Source organism: Zonotrichia leucophrys, chromosome 2, assembly GCF_028769735.1.
Source record: "Zonotrichia leucophrys gambelii isolate GWCS_2022_RI chromosome 2, RI_Zleu_2.0, whole genome shotgun sequence".
In the NCBI taxonomy this organism is placed as follows: Eukaryota; Metazoa; Chordata; class Aves; order Passeriformes; family Passerellidae; genus Zonotrichia; species Zonotrichia leucophrys.
In genome coordinates this window covers 97,191,890-97,216,553 of record NC_088171.1, presented here as the reverse complement: position 1 = coordinate 97,216,553, position 24,664 = coordinate 97,191,890, and the positions used below count along the sequence as shown (strand labels likewise).

The 24,664-nt window shown below is 37.9% G+C and overlaps 1 protein-coding gene across 1 annotated transcript in view; it reads left to right on the top strand.

The window, feature by feature from the left end:
- The window catches only part of DOK6 (docking protein 6), a 257,083-nt gene that overhangs the window by 108,363 nt on the left and 124,056 nt on the right, over positions 1–24,664 (top strand). The window contains exon 3 of the mRNA XM_064705765.1: positions 10,888–11,002. Coding sequence (XP_064561835.1) covers positions 10,888–11,002 — 115 coding nt within the window. The remainder of the gene's footprint in view (positions 1–10,887; positions 11,003–24,664) is intronic.

The following is a 24,664-nucleotide window of genomic DNA, read 5'->3' as shown; positions in this document are numbered from 1 at the left end:
ATAATCCCAGCAGGCTGGTTGATTTTATGGGTTAGGCAGCAGCTCAATCCTGACAGCATTACAGCAGCACGGCTTGAGAGAAAGTAACTTGGCTTGGAAAAATCCCTACATCTTTGCCTAGTAAAGGAACCTGATATGACTTTAATACACTTCCTCTGCCCTGGTAGGTTTGATTTAACAACCCTGTCAATCAATTTAGCATTTAAAGTAGCATAACAAAAGCCAGAGGAAGATTGTTTTCCATCCTTAATTTTTTTAGAGTTCATTGAGACAAAATTAAGAGTTTGTAACTGCTTATGTGGTGAGTGATCAGTTATAGCACACCATGAAACTGGGTACCAGGCTGTAGCCCATATGAAAGTCAGATGTTCTATTACTTAGAAACAGTAAAAACTTAAAGAATGGAGAGAAGTTTTCTTTATACCCTTTAAAATTTTGAGCCTGCTTTCCCCTTCTCCTAATCCTTATCTCAACCCCATGAGCTTTATTTTAACTGGATTTTTCCCTTCTTCTGCTCCAGTTATAGCAGAGGAAGATGAGTAAATGATTTTCATGAGTGCACTGGAGTTTGGCCAGTGGTCAACCCACTACAGTTGTAAATAGTAATAATTTTTATTTCTCTTCCATTTATTTAAATTTGGAAGAATTAAAATCATTATTTTATTTTGTATTCAGTCTAAATTTACATAATGTCATCTAGGTTTTCTAAAAATGCTGAAAAATTCAAACATGCATTTTTTTAAATCTCAATTTTATCTGGAGGATAAGAAGGAATTATTCATTATCCTTCTACTATCAGATCTACACATATTTCTTCCCATCAAAGTTTTCTTTTTTGCCCTGGCATTACTGCCTTATACTTAGCCTGATTTATTTTAAATATATTCATTAATTCTGCCCAGTTTTGTGCGTTGTTTTTTTTTTTTTATTTTTATGATGTACTTTTTCAGTTAACAGACAAGATTCTTACTGTTGTTATAGATGTGTTTTCCTTTCAGTACTTAGAGGAATGAACATTTACTTGGTAGAAGTTTCTTAAAAACTTACTCTTCTGAAATAGCAGCTGGAGACCTGCCCTAGAGGCGTAATGTGGAGGTTGATATGCCACTCTTTGGCAATAGTCCTGGAGAGTGTTGTTACCATAACAACTCCTTTTCCAAGGGTAAATCCACATGCAGTTATGGGGAAAACTCTTCTGTTCTCATTCTGAATTGTTTTTGCTCTTTTATGATCCATTCTTTCACTTCTCTGATCTTGGGATTTCTCTTCTCCCTTATTATGTTTCTTTTGTAATCTTATGCTTTAAGATTTGCTATTCTTTCATTAAATAGGTTTTTTTTCTCCTTTTTTTCTCCTCTTAGTACATTTTAACCTTAAGTCCTGTTCTCCAGTCTCTTGCATCTCCTTGTCCTACTGCTGGTTTTGTGCAATATATGCAGATGTTGTGGAAATGTGTTTCATCTTAAATACTCTGAATGGCCTAATACCATAAGGGTTTATCCAAACCTACAAAGGTCCAAATATCCTTGCAGGTCTGTTAGCATCCCTTTCTTAGACTTAGAAGTTATTTCTTATGAAGAGTTTTCTTGTCCAGCTCCTGCTCACAGCAGAGCCATCTCTGAGGTCCAAGGTCTGAGCAAACGTGGTTGCACAGGGCAATGTCCAGTTGAGTCTCCAAGGATGGAGATTGCAGAGCCTCCCTGGGCTGCCTGTCCCACTGCTGGGCAGTCTTCATGGTGTGAACATCACTTCTCATATGCAGCCTGAACATCTCTTGTCTCAGTTTATGCCAATTGTTCATTTTCCTTCCCCCCAGGCACAGCTGTGAAGGGCCTGGCTCTGTCTCCTCAATAATCTCCCTGCTGGCACTGTGTGCACTGCAGTTAGATGCTCCCAAAGCCATTCCTGCTGCAGGATGGAGAAGCCTCTTCCTTCAACCTCTGCACCCCACAGGGCAAGATGTGCAGCTCTGGCTGTCCTGGGGAGCCTCTGCTGAACTCACTTTGTCGTTGGAATCACTTTTTCATTGGAGTCCCAAAACTGGGCAGGGTATTAGAGGTGCGATCTAATGAATAATGAGTAAAAAAAAAAAAAAAAAAAAAAAAAGTCACTTTCCTTGATTTATGGCCTGTGCTTCTGTTAATGCAGCCATTTCCCCAGTCTCAAAGGTCTTAATGCTTTTCAGGCAGCACACTGCCTTTTCTTAAGAGCCCAAATCACATCCAGCTCCATCCAAAGCTATAACAAAACTTCTACTCTGTGGCAATTGGATTTAGCAATGTCAAAGGAGCCACTGCTAGCTGCAGACAGTGTCACTGAAAGCTGAGCTGGAGGCAGATGTTAGATGCTTTGAGATCCTCTCTGTGGTCCTCTGATCTGTACTGAGCCAACATCCTGAGTTCTCCTTTTGCAGACTGGAGCAGCATATTGGTGCCTCCTTTGCGCTTTTCTTGCTGTGATAGTTGCCATGGCCCCAGCTTTTTATATCACTCTCTTATTGTTGCCATGCTGTTTCTGGTTTGGGGTGGTTCTTTACTGTCTGGGCATCCCTCACTGGAGTCCCTGCTCCTTGTCCCTGTGATGGCTTTTGCTCTGTCAGGTTACTGCTTGCGTGGTATTACACAACAGATGGTCGTATGTGGGCCATTATTAGGAAATAAGAGGATAAATGATTGCATTTTATAGCATTCTCTTCTGCTTCTATTTTTTCTAGTTAGAACTTAAATGACAGGAAGGTACTGTGCAATGCAAAACAGAAACCCATTTATGTAAATTCAGACCTTTTCTTCTGCCCAGGCAATTTCCAGGACTCTGCACAGTGGAAATAACATTCAGTAGATGGAATTGCAGAATAATTTCCCTCCCAGTTTCATATGGGAGGCACATGTTTGGAAGAATTCAAATAAGATATAACCCAGAATGGGGCACTTAAGGTTTTATTCATGGTTTTTGTGGTTTTCATCTCTTTTGGACCTCCTTTCTTATTTACCATGGAATTGTAATTTTTGTAGAGATGCAGATATAATAAGTGATTTGGAAGTAATATTTCTGTAATTGTGGAAGAGTTATCTCATCTATTTAAATGTACAATTTGAGAACCAGACCCCACAATGTGTTATATATGTACAGTCTTTACAAATCCATGTAATACAAAAGGAAATCCTACATCTTCAGCTGCATGAGTAGAACAGATTTTTAGTACAAGAAGCAAACAAAAAATGTCCAGTATTTGTCATTAATGAAGTGTTATAGATTAAAAAGAAAATGTATTGAATTGTTCCTAAAATCCTTCCTCTTTGAAAGAAATAAACATAGTTCCAAAGAAAGTAATCAGAAAAGAAGAAAAATACATAAATACTATTAAGAAGCAATGCATCTCAGTTATTATAAGCCTTTGCTTAAATTAAGTGTATTTTGGAATTTAATATATTTTCACATCTAAGAATATAACTAAGATACTGAAATGATAACAAAACACTCAAACATTTTAAATTATAGGTGTTATAAGATGCATTGACAGTAACAGTTTCATAATATAAAATATTGTGCTAGTATAATGAAATTGTGATCTTGTAATTATTTCCTGTTATTTACCTGGATAAAAAATGCTCTTTCAAAAAGAAGACTTAAGGCTGATAGGAAAGGGCTTCAGTGCTTTAGAGAGATCAGAAGTTTGTTTCTAGAAATCTATTATCTGATCTTTTCTAGCTAGACAGATGTAACTGACCTGTGTGTGCTGTTCAGAGATTTTATTTTCCATATAACAATCCTAAATAATTTCCTTGATCATCAGCCTATACCTGTGTTTCCTGCTATGGCTACATGACACCAAAGGCTTTCTTATATTAGTAGTTTTCCTACATTTGAATTATTTACTAGATATCTGCAGCATGGCTTTTCTGGAATTATATTACAGTTGGTGTAACTAGAGGCAAGTGGAGTTAGACTTCTGAAATCTATCAGGATGCTTTTCAGATGGCTTCCTAGTCTCTTGGCACAGACATGCACTAAAACTGAAACAGACCAATCGTTTAGTATTTCTTGTAACTCAGTCCCCTGGCATCTGAAGATGCTTGCTCATTCTGATAGGGAGTAGGGAATTGAAGGAATTTGGTATTAGTACCAAATTTAGGATCTTTATGCAGAAAGATGACTTCAATTTTCTGTGAACTTCTCAGCTTAAATATTACTATCATAGACTTCAAGGAAATGTAGAATTTATTTTTTTTTCTAAGTGAGGGCATAAGCTAAATACTTCCTCTGATCCTCTTGTCTTTTTTACGGTATAGCATGAGATTTGTTAACTGTTGGTTCTTTCAGAGGAGTCCTTTGCAGTTTCTTCTTTTGTGTTTAAGGTTGATGCAGTGCTCTATGCTGGGTTGTTTTTTGGGGTTTTATTGATGGTTGATCCACCCAGATGTGGCTAGACAGCATTTACAAAGTGTTGATAGTTATGGACTTTATTATTCCTATGTCACATTTACTAAAGGAAGGAAGTGGAAGTTCTGGATGTGGTGTTCTGCCAGATGAGATGTTACACCAGCACAAAACAAGTTAAAGTTTTGGGCTTATCTCCAGACCAAGATAAAGAAAAAACAATCAGGATGAGAGGAAGTGCATTGCATTACTTGAATCAATATTTTAATGATTAATGAGTGATCACAATATATGAGCAATCGTGTCAGAGACCTTAAAGAACTAAAGGCTCTTTCACCTTCTTGTTCAGTGCTTGATGTATCTGTAAAAAAGTATTACATTTTGGTGAACAATCCAAACATCCAAAAGTATTTGTTTCCAGATCAAGTGTGTTTCTTTTCATCTGTGCTGACAAGGAATCTTTGAGATTAAGCAAATTCCTGGCTGTGAGAGGAACCAAGTTACAATTACCAACACTGATGTGTAGCCTTGAGACCCTGATGCAAGTCTAGCCTAGTATAATTTTGCAGGAGTGAGATTATGCCTTTACCAGTCCTAGAAGTTATCCTACCTAGCAGCCCTTCAAGGCTATGTCCTTTTATCAAATATTAATGAAAAGTAGACGACTTGGATGCCTCTGATACAGCTATGTCAAGCCCCATCCTCCTTCCACAAAGAAAGAAAAAGACCTGTATAATAGATGAAAAAATAATCTAAAAGAAAGAAAGAAACCTTTGCAAATTTTGGTAACGTGTGATCTTAGTAATTCTTCCACATTTTTTCATCAATCAGTGTTAAATTGTCTTTCTAGAAAAAAAGCAAAACTAGTTTTAATGGCTGATACAGAAAAATCAAGAAATAGAAAAAAAAAACCAGACTAGATGGGCTGCTGAGTGATGGACATATGAAGCAGGAATTATTGATGAGGAGTGGGAGAACTGAGAAATGGTCCAGGTGCTAAGAGTCCCTAGCACATACCACAGTGAGCAACATATGGAGAACAGCACTAAATGTTTAGTAGAGAAAAGAAAGTCTAAGTTAACATGCTGATGGTAGTGGAAATTTGTACACTACATAATCATAGCTTAATTAAAAAAAAAAAAAAAAAAAAAGGATTTATTTAACCTACTGGAAGAAATCAAAGGATAAAAAAATCAGAAAAAATCTATTTGCAAGTTTGCTCACTAAGGAGGCAATATTAGAGATTTTATTCATTGTTGAAATTAATGGTGTTCTGGACAGTTACAATTCGGGGAAATAGGAAGACTGATTTGCAAAGTTTTTGTTGGTTTGAGTTGTTTTCAGTGTTAACAAAGTTTTAGGTGAAGTATAGTCCCACACTGGCAAAATGCTCTTTTTTTTTTTTTTTTTTTTTAACGTCTAGGTAAGACTCTTACAGACGTAATGGCACAGAAAATTTTTCCCTTTTTTACGTTTCTCTTACTGATGCAAGGTTATCAATTGTCTGGGTAGTTTCAGAATGATATTTTGGTGTTGTGAAGAACAAAAATATTTTAAATGTATTGGACTGAATTTTGTAAACAAGTCTATTGTTATACCACAGGGAGCAAATTTTGGTATAATGCTCCTTGCTTAAAAAAGTAGATCTACCTAATGTACTACTCAAAAAATGGGGACTTTTTGTACTTTTAAAAAATTTTATTAGTCTTTTAAGACGTTCTTAAAATCTGCTAAGTGATGTATTAAATTATTTCAAAGTAGCATGATTTTTATAAGTTTTCTCTTTGCCTTTTCAGTAGCTTTGATGCTTTTCCCTTTTAAAAATGCTTCTTTTTTCTTTTTTTCTTTTTTTAAATACTAGATAAAATTTAAGCCACAGTTTTAAAAATCCCTGAGATAAAGCAATCTGTTTCCAAGGCAAAGTTCATCTTTTCCTTCACACAAGGTAATATACTCTCAGGTGTTTTTTTAATGGCACATGTTCAGCAAGTAGAGAAATGACTCATGCTTAATTGGCATTAAATCCAGAATTCAGAATTTCATTAACTTAATTCTCAATCAATGGGAGGATAGACTTTCACAGTTTTGCCTCTGTCTTTCTACTCTGGGCATGGAGGGAAGCATACAGTACAATTTGAAAAGATGAACTTTGAAGCAAATATTCATCTCTATTTGATATTGAAAATTATATAAGCAATAGAAATACTGAGGGGCTTATTTGATAATATGGCTTTTCTAGTTGTTAGTGTAAATTTGTGTTTCTGAAGTGTTCTCATTTCTTTTTAGCTTGCCCAGTAAAATTATACTTCTTAAAATCTTTATACGATTCCTATGTCCTCAAAATGTTGTGGCTAAAACTATTTCCTTCAGTTTTTGTAAAGCAAGGCATTCCAATGAAAAAGATATGATTTTTGAAAAAAAAAAAAAGCTTACCTGTCAGAAATGCTTTGGCCACACATGTTAAACCACTAAAGTATTTGACAAGGACATAAGTGTCTCACAGTATCTCATAATAGTTTCAAATAGGTCTATTTTTTATGGAAAGGTGTAGGCAAGAGGGATATGATTCCTGTGTGAGACTACAAATGGCTCAAAATGTTTATCTTAAAGAAAGAAGGTAAAAGTCAGGGAGTTTGGAAGAGGCAATTAATGTAGCTTTGTCACACTGGAGTTACAAGAAGTTCTGTGCTGTCTAGGGATTTTAGAGACAAAGGAAAATCAAAATGTGTTTAAAACAAATACCCTTTTTCCCTGAATGGAGACTATGTTTCTTCACTTGCCTTGCATTTGTTCAACTTAATCACTCATATGGGTACCAAAAAGCAGCACATAAGAATTTGGCAGTGTTTTCATTGTCTCTTTCAGACATTAAATTCCCACCAGAAAATAAAAAGAATTCTGTTGTATGTACATTTTTTGCTGACAATATTCTTGAGTGTGTGAGGGATATTGCATATGTGACTATATTAAACAAGGCAGGATTAATGTACTGATCAATAAGATGACTCAAAAAATCATCTTTGCAGATAGCTGTGTGTGTACTCAGGTATGTCTGTATTTATGTTTCAAACATAAATTACTATCAAAATCTTGTGGTTTTAGTGCCAGGAATGTAAGATTTTTGGCTCTGTTATTATTATCTTAAAAGCATCGCAAGATCTTTCAGTAAACTGTAACACTCAAATATTAAAAAAAAATAGACCTCTGCTATATAACAGAGACTAGAAGAAAGCTTAATATCCCTTGTTGTCACTATTCAAAGCAATTCTATTTCCTTTTCTGCTATTCCAGAGAGAGAATTTTTTCCTTTTAAGTACAGCAAGATTTAAGGCGCTTTTATCTGCATGGTGAGCAGTGTCACACATGCACACACATGTGAAAATGTCACTTTCTGTATTAATTGCTTGTGTAAGAATCACTGGAGCTTTTTCCTCCTATCAGTGTTTTCCCTTTCCTATTGCACCACCAGCTATTTTTAATTTTTTTTTAATAATAACCTGAACTTTTTCGTGTCCTAAATAATCTTAAATATTTTGCTCTTATATCTTGTTATTTAGCAAGACTAGAAGATCTGTACCCTGTCAAGACTAGTAGATCTGTACCTTGTCTTTAGCAAGACTAGTAGATCTATACCCCTGACTTTGGGGCCTTCTGTGTCTTCAATACTCAGTAATGACTTATGGATTTGGTATTGTTCCCTCAGGTTTTGAATTCTAGAGTCTGCTCTCTCCTCTGCCTAAAAATGCTTTCTTTCCTCTCTTTTGGGGGATTTCTGTGAGATTACAAGAGCCCTCTCACACATGATTTCATTTATCAGATCAAGGAAAATCAACAGATATTTCAGTAACTTCTTTAATGGGACAGAGATATTTGTGTTATTCAGCCCTTCTCTTTTCCCCAAGCCAAAAAGTAGTACAATACCTAGATTCTTACAAAGCCCTGAAAATGCATGACAAAAGTTAAAATTATAAGGGATTGGGAGCCAAATTGTGAGGCAAATGCACCTGTGTCCAAAAAAAAGGTCAAAAGGTCAACCTGGAGAATACAGAGAATTTGGCAGTCAACCAAAGGTCAACCTGGAGAATTTCTGGCAGTCTTACTTCAGCCTATAGGAAGAACTATAGAGTAAATATAGTATTTGTGAAAGGCAGCATGGATTTACCAAGGATAAGTCATGCCTGACCAGTAAGATCATCATCTATGATATAAGATCTTTAGCAAGGCTTTCCATATTTTCTCCCATGACATTCTCAAGTTGAAGTTGGGACATTATTATTTATGCAGGTGGATGTCTAGATGATGTAAAGATGGTCAGCTAGTCAGACACAGAAAGCTGTGGTTAATGGGTTGGTTATTATGTGGTTATTGGGTTGGTTATTATGTGGTTAATGGGTTGGTTATTAATGTGGCTATGTTGGTTATTAACATGGTCAGTGTGGTTACCTGCTTGGAAGGCTGTAGCAAGTGTGGAAATGGTGCGGTCTGTACTGGTACCTCTCTTGATATTGTTATCAGGGACCTGGAGGAAATAAGGGAGCTGCACCAATGTGCAGAGAGCAAATTGGGAAGGATCAGTTGATAGGCTTTTGGTAGTCAAGCTGCCTTTTCAGCAGCCTGAATGAGCTGGATGAATGGGCTGACATGGACTTTGTTAAATTGAATAGGAGCAAGAACCAGGTGCCAGCCTGGGGATAGAAGAGCCCCTGTGATGTCACAGGTTTGGCATCGGCAAGCTGTGAGCAGGTCTGCAGGTAGGGCCCTGGATCTTGGTGCCTCAGGCAGCAAAGCTCCATGGGCTGTATGGGCAGAACCATGGCCAGTCAGTGCAGAGAATTATTCTCCTCAGTTTAGCACACATTAGACCATGCCTATAATACCGCATCCATTTTTGGCCCACCTGTTACAACAAAGATTTTGACAAACTGGAGTGAGTTTTGCTGAAGGCTGTCAAGTTTAAGATAGACTCAAGAGCAGTCTTCAACTGGTCCCAAGTTCATCAGCACATAACACATTCCTCTTCATGCTTTGTCTCAGTTCCTTTTGTTGCCTTAATGCCTTTCACTGCTCCTCTGCTATCAATATTTTATTGAAATGTCTTTGCCCCAACGTGTTCCATTTTTTTGGAAGTGCACCGTATAAAATCTCCCCTGCTTTAAAATTATTTTCAGCATGTGAAAAGGAATGCTGGAACTGTACACCAGGAGCATAACAATTACAAAGCAAAACAAACAAAAAAACCCCAACTTCATTCAGTCCATTTTTTCTGTAGTCATAGAAATCCAAACTTATATGGTTGACATTTTTCTGGAAATTAATTCTGCCTGAGGCAAATGTCCTGCCTGAGAAAACTTAACTCTAACAGGATAAAGTTTGCCCAGAGTTCCAAGAAACTGAGAAAAATATTTCAGAATATGAAGTGTTAATCAGTTTAATATAGGTTGGACCACCAGATTGGAATAACATATTTTTCATCCATTTTTGTTAATTGTAGTTATATACATGCATCAAAAGAAAATGGAAATAGATTGAATTTTTTATGTTGCAAATTTGCTGCAAGAGTATTTTATTGTTGATAAGTTTTTCAAATATTTAGAAAATAAAATGCAAGTTTGAGTTCTTTTGAGGATGACAGATACATTTTAAAGACACATGAGGATCTCCCCTTACAGATGTAGTGATACTATTTGACATATTACTTGAGTTACCTTCCTTAACTAATGAAGCACTGTTCTTCCAAAATTAGGTTTTCTATTTGATGCAGATTCTGAAACTGATCCAAGTTGTATGAGTATAGAAATTGAAAAATAGATTATACTAAATCTCAAGGCTGAGTTGATGTCATTGTAAACTATTTCCATGTAGGACTTATTAAAGAAACAGAATTTTGTGGAAATCTATTAGAGAAATAGAGTTATTAGAGTTAAGTTTTGCAACTTAAGACTCTACCTATTTATGTGTGTTTTTTAACCAATTACCAAGCTTATAAATATATAATCCTTGGGGTTTAGGAATGGTACTCTGCAGTTTAGTTCTCCCACCAAGACTCAAAATCAGACTGCTGCTCACTCACTCCCCCTTCCCCTCCCCTTCCCACTCCTTTGGAATGGAGTTGAGAATTGGAGGCACAAAAGCTGAAAATCATGGGCTGAGATAAGAATGATTTACTAGAAACAGCAATGAGACAGAAAAATGAGCAGTACCAGCAGCACAAAGAAACAATTTACATGGAAAAGCCTGCAACAATATCCGGCTCTTCCCCACCAGGCTTTCTCCCCAGTGGAAGAAGAGAGAGTTCCTTACTCCTGCCCCTGGCAATGAGTGAGGTGGAGTGGAATAACATCTGGGCCTTGCCACACACTTCTCCTGCTTGCTGTGAAAAATTAACCCTGTCCTGGCTGAAACTAGGACAGGAAAAAAAAAACAGTTTATAGTAAAAATTGAGCAGTTAAGGTTAATATTTTTGTTTGTACTATTTATACACTGGTCTAAAATACTTTTCTTCGTTTTAAGGTAACTGAGCTGCACAATATCAAAAATATAACCAGATTGCCTCGAGAGACAAAGAAGCATGCAGTGGCAATTATCTTTCATGATGAGACATCAAAGACATTTGCGTGTGAGTCAGGTAAGTAATTGGTGCTTCATCTCTAGCTTGAAGAAATCAAGTTACACATCAAAGTCTGGCTCGGATGAATTAACTCACAATGCCAGATAGAAATTCTTAGCTTAAAGAAATTTGTGGTAAACAAAAAACTTTGGAGTTTGGGGTTCAGGTCTTTTGGGGTTCGATAGGGCTTTTTAATATATGATGAGAGGTGTTAGGGGTGTTACAGAGCTCTTTTTTCCATTATTTTTCTTTGTATGCAGATGGTTTAAAGACTGGAGGTTTCCAGCTAAACTTGTAAATCTTAGTAAAAAATAACCTGTAAGATGTTATTAAGTCAAGATGTGAAGCATTCTTTTTTTAACAAGCTTTGCTATAGGCAGTTGCTAAAGTAATAATTATCATGCCATTGCAAATAAGTAGCAAATACCAGCTAAAACCTCAGGATATTTTAAAGCAGGGTGTCAAGCAGTCTGTGGTTTGAATGACTCCATAGCATAATGACTAGACTAGCATAGAACAAGACTTGGGCATTAGAGTGCACAATGGCAGGCAGTTACTTGTGAGACACTGAGCACTGCACAATTAAAGTGCACTATTTTCATTTGAAAGTACAATTGCACACATCTGTGTCCTAGGGTATATTTTGGGCATATTTTAACAGAAAAAAAGTTTTTTAAAGGAGTGGGAAATTCTTTAATGATAAAGTTTGTGCTTTTTTAGTGACATATTTGAAACTTTGCATTTTAAAGGTTTATGTAGATAATACTACATATGTATATATATATGTATATGTATATAGGTTTGGGGTTTTTTAATATATATGTAACATTATGTATATATGGTGAAAGGCCTAGAAGAAAATCTATATGAGGAGTGACTGAAGTTACTTGGTCTAGAGAAGAGGAAACAGAGGAGAGACTTCACTGGAGTCTACAACTTCCTTTTAAGGGAAAGAGGAGAGGCAGACACTGATCTCTTCTCTGTGGTGACAGGACCCCAGGGAATGGCCTGAAGTTCTGTCAATGGATTTTAGGTTGGAATTAGGGAAAGGTTCTTCATCCTGAGGGTAGTTTAGCCCTGGAAAAGGCTCTGCAGGGAAGTGATGACTGCACCAGCCTGACAGAGTTCAAGAAGCATTTGGAAGTTTTTTTTGGGCACATGGTGTGACTCTTGGCACTGTCTTGTGCAAGGCTAGGAGTTGAACTCTATGATCCTTGTGGATCCCTTCCAGCTCTAGATATTCTATGATTCTTTATCAATATTATCATATAAACATTGCATCATGTACAATCTAAATAATAAATTAAATACAGTGAAACAAAATCTGAGAAATGTGGAGGAGGTTAAAGGTGTGCAAGGTCATGAATTATGTAGCTTTTAGATCAGATATTGCAAACAGTAATATGTATATTCCATCATGAAAGATAGACTTTTTTTGTTAATTATTTTAAGTTTAGTGACACACATAGAAAATTTGTGTCTGTCTACAATTGCTTTAAGCGATCATTAGATAAGTAGCCCACATTAAAGATTTTGAACTCTAATCTGTAGAATTGATATTGACTCTGTATTATGATTAATAATTGAATAAAAACATTTTAATTATATTCCAACAGCACTGAAGTCAGTCCTGTGGAATTTTTTTCCATTTTGCCTATGCATGCATTCCCCTTCTTTCCTAATGAGATCTTGTTCCTTCCCTAGAATTACTGTGGTTCAGGTATATTTGAAAAGAGTGAGAGCAAGTCATGACTTCAGAATTCTTTCACCAAAAAAGGGACAAACCTAAGGAAGTTCAGCTTCTCTGGCCCACTCATCCCTTTCTTCTTAACCTTGAACCCAGTTGTAAATGCAAGGCACATGTAGTACCATACGGTGCTAGCAGGGTGTCAGTATGAAATGCTCTCCTTTTATGCTCTATACAAAAGTGTGTTTTGAGTGGACAGAACCCTGGGTGAAGTGTCAAACAAGTGGAGAGCTTGTGGACAAAGAACAAAGTTCAGACCAGGATAGGTGATGTAGCTGGTGTCTGCTCTAGACCTTCTCATCAACAGGAGAAGGCAGATGAAGCAATCTCGGGGCATGTGGAAAAGCCTTATAGTCCCAGGCATTGGTATTCCTGGGTGACTTTAACCTCAGCAGTAACTACTTCAAGGCCAATAAGGCTGAACACAAGCAATCCAGATTTCTGAAACAGATTGAAGAAAACTTCTCGACACAGATGATCAATAGTGTGATGAGGGGAGATGTTTGTTCAGGGACATGCTTGGCAGCATCCTGTGGATCCTTGAAGGGCAAAGGAGCCCAGGAGAGCTATCCAGTCTGAAAAGACAGCATCCTCTGAGCACAAGAACTGTTCTCCCCATTCTCAGAAGACAAGCTTTATAGGAGATGAGTATGAATGGATGTGGAGCTCCTGACTCGCTCAAACACACACAAGAAAACCTACAATGAAGCAGAGACTGACTCCTTGGGAGGGATACAGAGGCATTGTCTATTTACATGGGAATGGAGTTGAGCAAGCTCCTGCTCAGGCAAGTGCAAGATAGAAAAGGTTTCTTAAAGCACATCAGGAGAGAAATAAAGGCTAAGTAAGCGTGGCCCTATTGCTTGCTGGAACGGTCGACACAGTGACAAGTCACGAGAAAGGCTAAGGTATCTTTTCTACTGTGGTTTTCACTGCAAGGCTTTCACTCAGGCCTTCCAGGTCCCTCACCCCCTGAACTTGATGAAGTATTCATGGCAGAGGAAGGCATAGTGAGGCATCATTTAAATCACCTGGATTTCATACAGAAGTAAGGGGAGCTTGATTGTCAAGAATGACAAGAGGGAATATGCAGTTAACTGTACTCCAGTCAGCTCACCTCAATCCCTGAGAACACTGCTGGAGCAAATCACATGTAAAGACATGAAGGACAGCAAGGTGAATGGGAGAAGAAAAAAATACTTCCCATATGCAAATCATGTTTGCCATGATGAGGTGTCTGGCAAAAGAAAGGCAGTGATTCTTACACACCTTAATTGTAATGGTCTTTGACACCCTCTGTAGCTTCCTCCATAGCCCCCAAAATCGGTGGGGCACGGGATGAACAACGACACTATAAAGTGGACAGAAAATAGGGCAGGCTTAAAAAACCAAGGTTGTGAAGCCAAGCTTGCAGCAAGGATGTAGTGGATCCCTAGAGTCAGTGCTGGGACCAATACTATTCAATGTCTTCATTGATAATCTGCATGATGTGGTGAGGGTACTCTCATCTGGTTTGCAAGTGACACCTGGCAGGGGTGACCCAATTTGGGAAGGCAGGGCTGCTTTCAGAGGGACCTGGACAGGCTGGAGACATGGGCTTGCAAAAACCTTATGAAGTTCAGCAAGAAAAAAAGCTCTTTGCCCTGGTTTATGGTAATCCCAGCCATGAGGCAGGCTTGGAGCCAGCTGTTGGGAAGCAGATCTACTGAAAAGGCTCTGAGGTCATGGTGCACAACACTCCCTGGACAGCATTAGTAAGGCTCTTCACAGCAGATACTGGAAAGTGATCCTTCCTTTTTATTCAACACTTGTAGGACCACATCTAGACTGCCATGTCCAGTTTTGTGCATGCAGCACAATATTGACTTATAGGAGTGAACCCAGGGGAGGGCACCAAGAGTCAGGAGCACATGACATATGAAGAGAGATTGAGGGTTTATTCAGCCTGGAGAAAAAAATATTTCAGAGCATCTTATTGCTTATGTGATCTGAGAATACAGAGAAGATTGAGCTATAAAAGCATCAAATACCTGGCTGTTTCTGAATGACTACAAATCTTGGCTGTGAGCATAGTGGAGTTTCAATTAGTTTGCCTTTCTCCATGCCTTCAGTCTGTCTAAGCAGTATAGACTGCATGACATTTATGAGATGAGAAAGATACACAGTTTTGTTTCACTAAAATCTGACTCTAACTCCAAATCTTTTGTGTTCTGAACTAGGAAGATAGGGTCCAAAAACAAATTTAGTTCCCAAGTCATTTCCACAGTGAATTCTGTCTTCTCACAAAGAACTGTTACCATTTTTACTGCTGTTGAAATGTGCCAAGTACTTGGCTTTCCTCTATGAAACTTAACAAAATTTAAGGAATGTTTGAAGAACTCACTTCTTATTTAAAATGGGTTTCTTTTCTTATCTTGCTTAGTGGCACTGGTTTATATGGAAAAATGCATAGACTTTTACAGCCTCACAGTGTATAGTGATGTACACACAATGGTGTTTATTTTGGCAAATCTTCTTGCCACTTCTTTGGTTGACACAATAACTTTATTAATCCCTCTTCTTTCCAGTGGCTTCAGTGTCAAAAAACCACTCAAGTGGTTTTGACTCAAGGCAAAAATCTTCTAGAATCAACACTGCTTGACCTTGAATTTTTTAGGGCTCCAGAGTTTCATAATGTGGAAATTTTTCTACCATGAAGCCTCTGAATATACAGAAGCAGATGCCTTGTTTCTTATCATCTTGACTTCCAGGGGCAGATGTAAGGAGAGTAAGGAGAGTAACATTAAACCCATTGCAAAAGATCTGCTGAGCATAGAGTCAACAATTTTTTGGAGAAAAGGAGAAAGGAATACTCAAAGCTGAGTTGATTTTAGAGACTGAACAATGTGAGGGAGGGGTTTTGTCAGTGTTGTACCATAAAATGATTTTAAATAAAGGTATCATTTTGGTTTTCATAGCATGAGCTGATGCCTTCTCCTCTGTGCCATCTTAAAGTGCCAAAAAGCAGCACATTTTTCTGGCACATAGCTTTCTTAATTGTGGAATTAGGCACAATAAAATACTATTCTGTTTTAAAATAGGTCTCTAAAGATGCAGAACACTTTAGCTCTCCACAGAGAGCCTGAGAGCTGTGATACCAGCCCACTGGGTGTGCTGGCTCGGAGCCTGTGGTTTTTTCCTAAGCTCCTGCAGCTTTTAGTCCCTCATCTTGCTTATTGTCTTCAAGGCAGCTACTGGCAAATCTGAGCTCTGGGTGGGCTGTAACCCCTATATTTCCATTAGAATTTCAGCAAATTAGTAATCTGAGCTGCATCTACTTGTTGGTAATCTTCATTTGCCTATGAAAACATTCTACAGAAAAACAAATCAGACTCCTCCATATGCTTTTCTTATCACCTACCCATCACTACCACCAGTGCTCCCAACATCTACAACAGCTGCAGAAATGTGTTCCATTCTGAAGCCCTATTGAAATATTTTGAAGGCAAATCAATCTTATATACTACAGTTCCCTGAATAAAAGCATGGGATAACAAGTCTTTAAAGAAGAATTATCCCTCTTCAGGAAGAAAGGAAAGCTTCTTGCTGTTACTATATCTGTTTCTGACATCTTCTCTAAGGGGCAGAAACTTGTGACTTTGGTGATTAGCAAGCAACATTTTAAAATTCTCCATTACCATGAGAATTGTTTCAGTGGAAGCAAGCTAATGAGAAGTCAGGGCTGATTAACTAACATGAAAAGTCGTCTATAACTCAGTGAACCTACAACAGACTTTAAAGCGTGGGAATTCTTCTTCAAACTGTGGGAAATTGCTGCTGCCCTAACAAGGAACATGGTATGGTCTCAATTGGAGCCTTCCTGAATATTGTCTGAAAGTTATTGCCATTAAGGGAATTTTTGTGTGGTTGTTTGTTTTGGGTTTTTTTTTTTTTAATTAAGAATTATGAAATTCTGGGGTTTTTTGTCTTCATTCTGAAGTGTATAATAAAGCAAGTGGAGAAGGTATTTTAGCTCTGGATTCCAGCTGCTGGGTTCGACACGCTGACTTTCCTTGATACCTTTGCCAAAAAAGTTGTTGGGCTGGGTCTTGTTTGGTTGGGGACCTTTTGTTATTATTGAGGTTTTTTTTCCTTCAGGTAGTGTGCTGTCACTTGTGTAGTTACAGGCATGCCTGGATGCATGTATCTGTCAAGATGCCTTTCTTCCTGCAAGCCTGGTATCTGTAATGTGACTGTAAGACAAGTGTCTGAACTGAGACAGGTGTTCTGAAATGCCCTTTAAACTCTCACAAAACTTCTAGATGTGATGCAGTGAGCAATGGTGGCTGTGCAGGACCAGCAATAAAATGAAATTGGAGGGCATGAGTACTGATTTAATCTAGAATTTTATGGTGCTGTTTTGGAAGATGCTAGCATGATGATGATTGTGCCTGAATAATAGCTAGCTTTTAAGGAATGCTGCTTCTGATTTGCACTAGTCAGGGACAGACCATATGGGGGCTTGATTTTTCCTTTAGTGATGACAGCAAAATACTGAGTGATACCAATCCCTGGGCATTTTATGCTTAGTGGCCCCTCCAGCACAGGTTTGTGTAAAATCTATTCTGATGTCTAAATGACAGTTTTCATCAGTGATGAAAACTGATGAACTTTTAAATCTAGTTCTTAAAAAATAAAAACAAAAAAATTAATATGAGAGGAGTTAAAAATATTATGGAGATAGAAATAAGAGAGACAAATAGAGCTGAGAGGTGATTGTGGTGACTAGAGAATAGAATGATTTGTGACATAAGGAGCAAAATTAGGAGAAATCTTAAAACTTCCACTGTTAAGCAAAGCAGACACCCCCTGGGATACTGACCTTGGTCTGTGTTCTCTTCAGTACAATGCCCCACTCTGTATAGATGTACATTAATTGAAGGGGTTTCTTTCTTCCCAGGCATGCATGAACTGCAGCTCTAGAGTCATTACAACCAAGAAACATCCTCATTATTTTTAAGAGGTTATACTTTGGCTTTTCCTTAAAACTTTTGCTATTCAAGTCCTGGGGAAAATAGAATTGAGTTATTGCAAAGGGTCTATCAGTTACTTTATTTGAAATTTCTGGTTTAGGGGTTTATGCATTCATGTGGTTATTTTGGCTCAATTCATCATTTTTATATCTTGAATTTCTTGCTTCTGTGATGGTTACCTTGATAAAACTCTTTTAAACACCTGCAACATAAACAGGCTTTTTCTTCTTTATTCTTGTGCTTCATATTCTTTTGAGTGCAGTCAAACTGTGATAATCAAGTTTTGTCACAACTCTCCAAAGTTTTACTTTGTTGAAATTTAAAGTCTGTTGGTGTCAAGTGGCAATGTGTGTTTTTTCTAGATTTGTATGTATTTTTCTTTTTAAATCTGTTTTAGCCATTTGTTAGTGTTGCTTTCTTTTCTTAAAAAAATACAGTGGTGGTATCATTTGAAAAGGAACAAGTTCATTTCATGTTTTTACTGAAAAAGCTTTTGGACAATTAGCAAATTACTATTGATCATGAGTTGGACTTTTTCTCCTTGATAGTTTTCACAAGCAAAACCACTATGTGCTGAAAGAGCTTAACAGATATCAGTGGAGTATTAGATGCAATTCATATTACTGTATCCATTGACAGTTAAGATGCCTGGAGGTTTTGCATTAAAATTACTGTGAAACTTTGAGACTTTGAGATGAAGCATCAGTGCTCATACCTGCTGTTATAACAAACAATACATATGGCTATGTAAGCTTTAAAAATAAAGCTTAAAAATAGAATTGTTATTGATATTTTAGAATAACCAGATTGAAGTTCCCATTTTTGATGTTATTTTTGTGACTTGAAGCTTCAGGATCATGGAGGCAGTGAAAGTGGAGAACAGCATCCTAAATACCGTTTGGGCAGTGAAAAGAAGAATACAGAGTTCACATTTTGGATGCAGAAAAATAAACCCAAGTAGTCCAAACTATTCTGAAACATGGAATATTTCACTTTTAACATGTCAGGGATTGTTATATGAAAATTTATGACCTCAGCTTTTCTATTTTCTGGTTTTGTTTGTTTATACAGAGAGAGAAAGGAACCTGCACTCTCCAGAAAGCATATGGCTCATTGGAGATCAGATGCATGCTCTCACTTCCATATGTAACACATTGTCTGAGATCTAAAAAACAGTGAAAAGACAGGCTTTTTATGAAGCTGAATATGTTGCTCTGGATTCTTACATTCTCCCTTTTTTATCACAATTTTTGAAACACTATCCACTTTCAGGGCAAAATTCAGTCTGAGTCGTGGTAATGTTAAAATTTACTTAGAATGCATATACTTTTGTTCTGGGCAAATAGTTTCCTTTTCAGTATTGATGAGTTTTAGTTTCTTTCTGGTTTTTTTTTCATTTTGCCTGTAAATAGGCATCTCTGCTCTGACTTCAACATATATAAAGTTGAAATATTTGGACTATGCCTCTCGTTGCTCTTGGTTGCCAGTTGATCCTCATTTTTCTTAGTTTTCTGTCTGAAATACAGTATTACAATTTTCTGACACATACTGGTAATATGTATTACTGGCAAATGGAATGAATGGAGGAAATTATGCTCCATCTTCAGGACATAGCTGTTGATGGAACAGGTTCTAGACTGTTGCTTTCCATCCTTTTCAGTCACTTCTAGGTTGTTAATTGACTGCAGACTTAGTTCTAAAATTATTTAAATTATATTTTGGGAAGACAAACTCATATTTTCATCGTTTTTTAGTAGAATGCTAAATTTGAAAACAGTAGACACACAAAATGGTCATCATCTTTTCAGCATTTCTTCCACGTAGGACCCTGAGCTAGGAATGCTGCTGCATTCTCAGTTTATACGGCAAATGTGGGGCAGGAAGGAAATAAGGTTAATTTTCAGCAGGAGCATGCACAGGTGCTGTGACAAACTAAGTAGGAAAGCTGTAACATTTCTAAATGCAGGAATTGGGAAAGGTAAACTTGTTCGAAGACTGCAGTCTTTGGGAAACCCATAAGTTTAGACTTTGAAAGTCTAAAACCCCAAAGTTTAGACTTTGAAAGTCAAAACCTTTGGAGACTGAAATTTGTTTTGGTTCTCTAAATTATGGTTCTCTGATTATGTTGTTGTGTAAATTGCAGAAGCGGTTGCCCTTGCTGTTCACATACTGTAAACTTGTCTGGAGACTCTTTAATAATGTCTAACATAGAGGTTCTGGATAGGTGCTCTCCATAATAGGAAATTCATGACAGTCGAGTCAAGTTCCACGTGACTGGGGGAGTAAAGAAATATTGTATCCATCTTCCCAAAAGGTAGAAATGAGGACCCTGGTAGCTACTGACCACCCAAGCCATTCTATGATCCTCGGTAGAGAAGTGTTATTCATGTGTCCTGGACAAATATATTAAAGCACAGACACTATAAGTGCTTTCCTTATCACAGTTTTACTTAAAGGTATTGAAATCCAAATTAAATATAAACTGTTCCCATAAGAACAAAAGACAAAGACGATAGCAAAGATAATGATGAATTATCTATTTTAGAGTGCATGTAGAACTTCTTGAGAGTAAAAAATTAGGAAAAAAAATCTTCCTGCCTGCAGAAACTCAGCAAGATCAGAAGACAAAGAGAAGAGATCAAGAAGATTTCAGCTTCATCTGGTAGATGGTGCAAGTTCAGCAACATCTTGAATAGTGAATTTAGAGTTACCTGGAGAAATGCATGAGTCTCAAAGCCTCTGCCCTGGAAGTTCAACATACAGTTGCCCTTCCAAGTAAGCATGGAATAGAGGTGGGTTAGTGATGCTGAAGTCTAGGATTTCAGGCATGTGAAGTTGTGGAATAGTTTGTTGGACTTTAATAGAAAGTGTCGTTGTTGTTGGTTTATCAGTCTTTAATAGAAAGTTGCTCACTTGTTGGTTTGGATTATTGTACTTTAGAGAGGGGGTTATAAGCTGTTAAAAATCAATGAACATCTTAGTATCTGGAAGCTCTATGCTTTATACTAGAACAAAGTACATGTCAGTGAGATGACAAAAGCCCATAAAAATGCAGAGCAACATGGTCTAACGTTTGGCTAAAAAAAAAAAAATAAATGAGGTTTTCCTTAGCCTCTGGCTGTTTACCCTAAACTGAAATCTGAAATTGCTAGTATGTTGTATATCTCTGTACAACAGGATTTCTTTCTGATCTCATTTTGAGATTCTTGGTGGTTTTGATAAAAGTACTGTGCCATAAATAGCTTCTGGTCCTATGAAACAAAGATATGGAGACTGTTTTGTATAATTCATGCCATAAATTAAGTTAGAATAATTTTTAATCATGTTGTAAATGTGAAAGTCCAAATGTGCTTCCTCTCTTGTAAACACATTTTATTAGAAGGTAAAGCAATAAGACACAACCTATTTTAACATGCCTTCATGCTATCTGCACCTGGTTTTTAAAAATACTGGCCTGCTCTACACTGCCAAAAGGCATTCATATGCAATAATTAAAGGATTACAGAAAACAGACAGAGAATCTTGATGAGTTTTGTGCATAAAATTTCCTCATATTCTGAGTTGTAATTGGTAGTTTGCAGATGAAGGACTGGGATAACTTCATTAACTGGATGACAAATGAATGTGTCAAAGTCTGGAAAAAATCTCAGGCAGAGAACTTTTCTCCATATTAAACATTTACTATAGATATATATGTGGATATAGAATAGAATTTTGCTAAAATATCCATGTATGTGGTTGTAATATGGAGTCATGCCATGAAACAACACATTGTGCTTGATAAGGATGACGTTTACAAGCAAACTTTATGTTTTTACTTTAAAATTACTTTTTAAACATCCATGTTACTAAACACTAATGTTTATTGAACAGACTACAATAAGTATTTGTTTCTGTACATCAAACAAGATAATTTCTTACTTTCCACAACATAAAAGGCTGTGGGATTTTCTAAAAGACTTTTTCCCATCATCATTGTACTTGAGGTTGTTATTTCCACATACTGTTCAGGTTTTTAGGTACCTTAGTCTGATTTTATTAGGCTGAGCATAGAAGTGAATTCTTAACAAAGAGCACATTTGAAGTTGCAGGGATGGTGATTCCACTGTTTCCCTGGGTAGCATATTCCACTGCTTTATCACCATTTCAGTGAAGAAATTTTTCCCAATATCTAACCTAAACCTCCCCTGGTGCAACTTGAAGCCATTTCCTGGTGGATTGTGCCTTGCCTCTTTAGGGTTTTTTGACATAATTAAAAGAAACAAAAGTATATCAGGAGTTTTATATCAGGTTGAAAAGAGAATGGCATAGTGTGTCTAGTTGAAGGTAGAACAAAAGCCTGTCTTTTCCATCTTGGTTAGTCTGTCCCATGCATTATGCATGTGGTGTTCTTTAATTGAGTAATTTGTTATAAGGGCCTCTGCTGTGGTGGGTACTTGGGAAAAAAGGTGAATGAGAGTTGGTATTTTAAGTAGGGGTTTTTCTGTAAAGTCAGAACAAATGGATTCAATTTTTTTCCTAGACTGATACTTTCTAGCACCCATCACTACAAAATGTAATAGTGTATATTTGTATGCTCTCAAATCTATAACTTCCTGTGTTCTAAAGACTGCAATTTAAAAATAGATTTTTTAAAATGTTCTTGTTAAAGGGAAATTCAAACTAAACGTTTTCCTTAAAAATTCAGGCAGGACTTCAAAGCTGGATCATCAGAGTAGTTATTCTTCCCCAGTCTTTAGTCTTCTGACCCCCATTAACATGATACTACTGCACCTGATGCTGAAATTGTGGATTCTTCAGCAGCCTGCCAGGCAGACAGGCAGATGGGTAGTTTTCTGACAGTGCATTTAGGTCTTGATGCATCTGGATTTACTCAGAAAAGTCTCAACCAGCTCTAAGAATAACACATTTTAGAGCAAATCATCACTTGTCTTGAGACTTATCCCTTAAAACTGCGCAGAAATGTTAGCACTTCGTTAAGGTGTGTCATCTGCAAAGGCTGTAATTTTCATTGCCTGATGATGAGAAGAGTCAATAAAGAATTATTTTTTTGGTTATGCCTTCATGTCTAGATATAACCAGTCTTGGCTGCAAGCCAGCTCTAATCTGCAAATAGTGCAGCTTTTACATTAGGAAAACGTCAGGTCTTTGCAAATTCCCCATGCTTCTCATCTGGTTTGCAGCAGAGTCAATCCAAAAACATCATTGCCTGCTGTTACTGGGAAACATGATGACAGACCTGCAAGGAGGCAGGGCATGTTCAGTGGCAATATCCAGGCTGTGTTGTTAGGTAAAAGAAATCTGCACTGCCTCTGCTTCCAATATCCATATCTAGAACACAGAAGATATGTGGTTATGTTGTAGTGATTTGACCTTGGCTGGCTGTGCCCACTAAGCTGCTCTCTCACTTCCACAACTCAGCAGGACAGGGGGAGAAGACTCAATAAAAAGTTAATGAGTCAAGGCAAGTATAGGGAGTTGTTTGTGAGGTAACAAAACAGGCAAAACAGACTTGGGCTAACTAGCAACACAATAGGATAGTGAAAAGCAAAACAAAAGATCTGAAAACATTTTTCAGATGTTTCACGACCTCTTCCTTCACAGGCTCAACTTAACTCTTGGCTGCTCCTTGAGCAGCACAAGGGGCTGGAGAATGAAGATTGCAGTCAATTCATAGTATTTGTCTCTGCAGGGGTCTGCTCTGGCACCTGGAGGACATCCTCCCAGTCCTTCTTTCACATTGGTGTCTGCAGGGCTGTTTCTCTCATGTTTTCTTTCCTATCATACATTACCATTCCTAAAATGTCTTTTCACACAGGGACTACCATTGGTGATGGGCTCAGCTTTGGCTGGAAGCAAGTCTGCCTTGGAGTTGGCTGGAATTGTCTCTGTTCAACATTAGGGCAGATTGTGCTAAGAATCTTGGTAGTGAGGTGTGTTGGAGAAGTGTTTTCTTACAGAAATCACTTTTCCAACACACCTCACTACCAAAATCTTGCCATATAAACCCAATACATACATAAAAAATATTAGCGTATCAAGGAATTGTTGGCAAGTTTAAGATAATGCTATGTGATTGTGTATGACTTCCTTCCTTCCTTCCTTCCTTCCTTCCTTCCTTCCTTCCTTCCTTCCTTCCTTCCTTCCTTCCTTCCTTCCTTCCTTCCTTCCTTCCTTCCTTCCTTCCGCCACTTCCTTCCTTCCTTCCGCCACTTCCTTCCTTCCTTCCGCCACTTCCTTCCGCCACTTCCTTCCGCCACTTCCTTCCGCCACTTCCTTCCTTCCTTCCTTCCGCCACTTCCTTCCTTCCGCCACTTCCTTCCTTCCGCCACTTCCTTCCTTCCTTCCTTCCGCCACTTCCTTCCTTCCTTCCTTCCTTCCTTCCTTCCTTCCTTCCTTCCTCTCCTTCCTTCCTTCCTTCCTTCCTTCCTTCCTTCCTTCCTTCCTTCCTTCCTTCCTTCCTTCCTTCCTTCCGCCACTTCCTTCCGCCACTTCCTTCCGCCACTTCCTTCCTTCCGCCACTTCCTTCCTTCCTTCCTTCCGCCACTTCCTTCCGCCACTTCCTTCCGCCACTTCCTTCCTTCCTTCCTTCCGCCACTTCCTTCCTTCCTTCCGCCACTTCCTTCCGCCACTTCCTTCCGCCACTTCCTTCCTTCCGCCACTTCCTTCCGCCACTTCCTTCCGCCCCTTCCTTCTGCCACTTCCTTCCTTCCGCCACTTCCTTCCTTCCGCCACTTCCTTCCTTCCGCCACTTCCTTCCGCCACTTCCTTCCGCCACTTCCTTCCTTCCGCCACTTCCTTCCTTCCGCCACTTCCTTCCTTCCTTCCTTCCTTCTTTTCTTTTCTTTCTTTCTGTTCTTTCTTTCTTTTCTCCTGCCTTCCATCATTCCTTCTTGGGTTTTTTTCTTTATTACTGGGGCC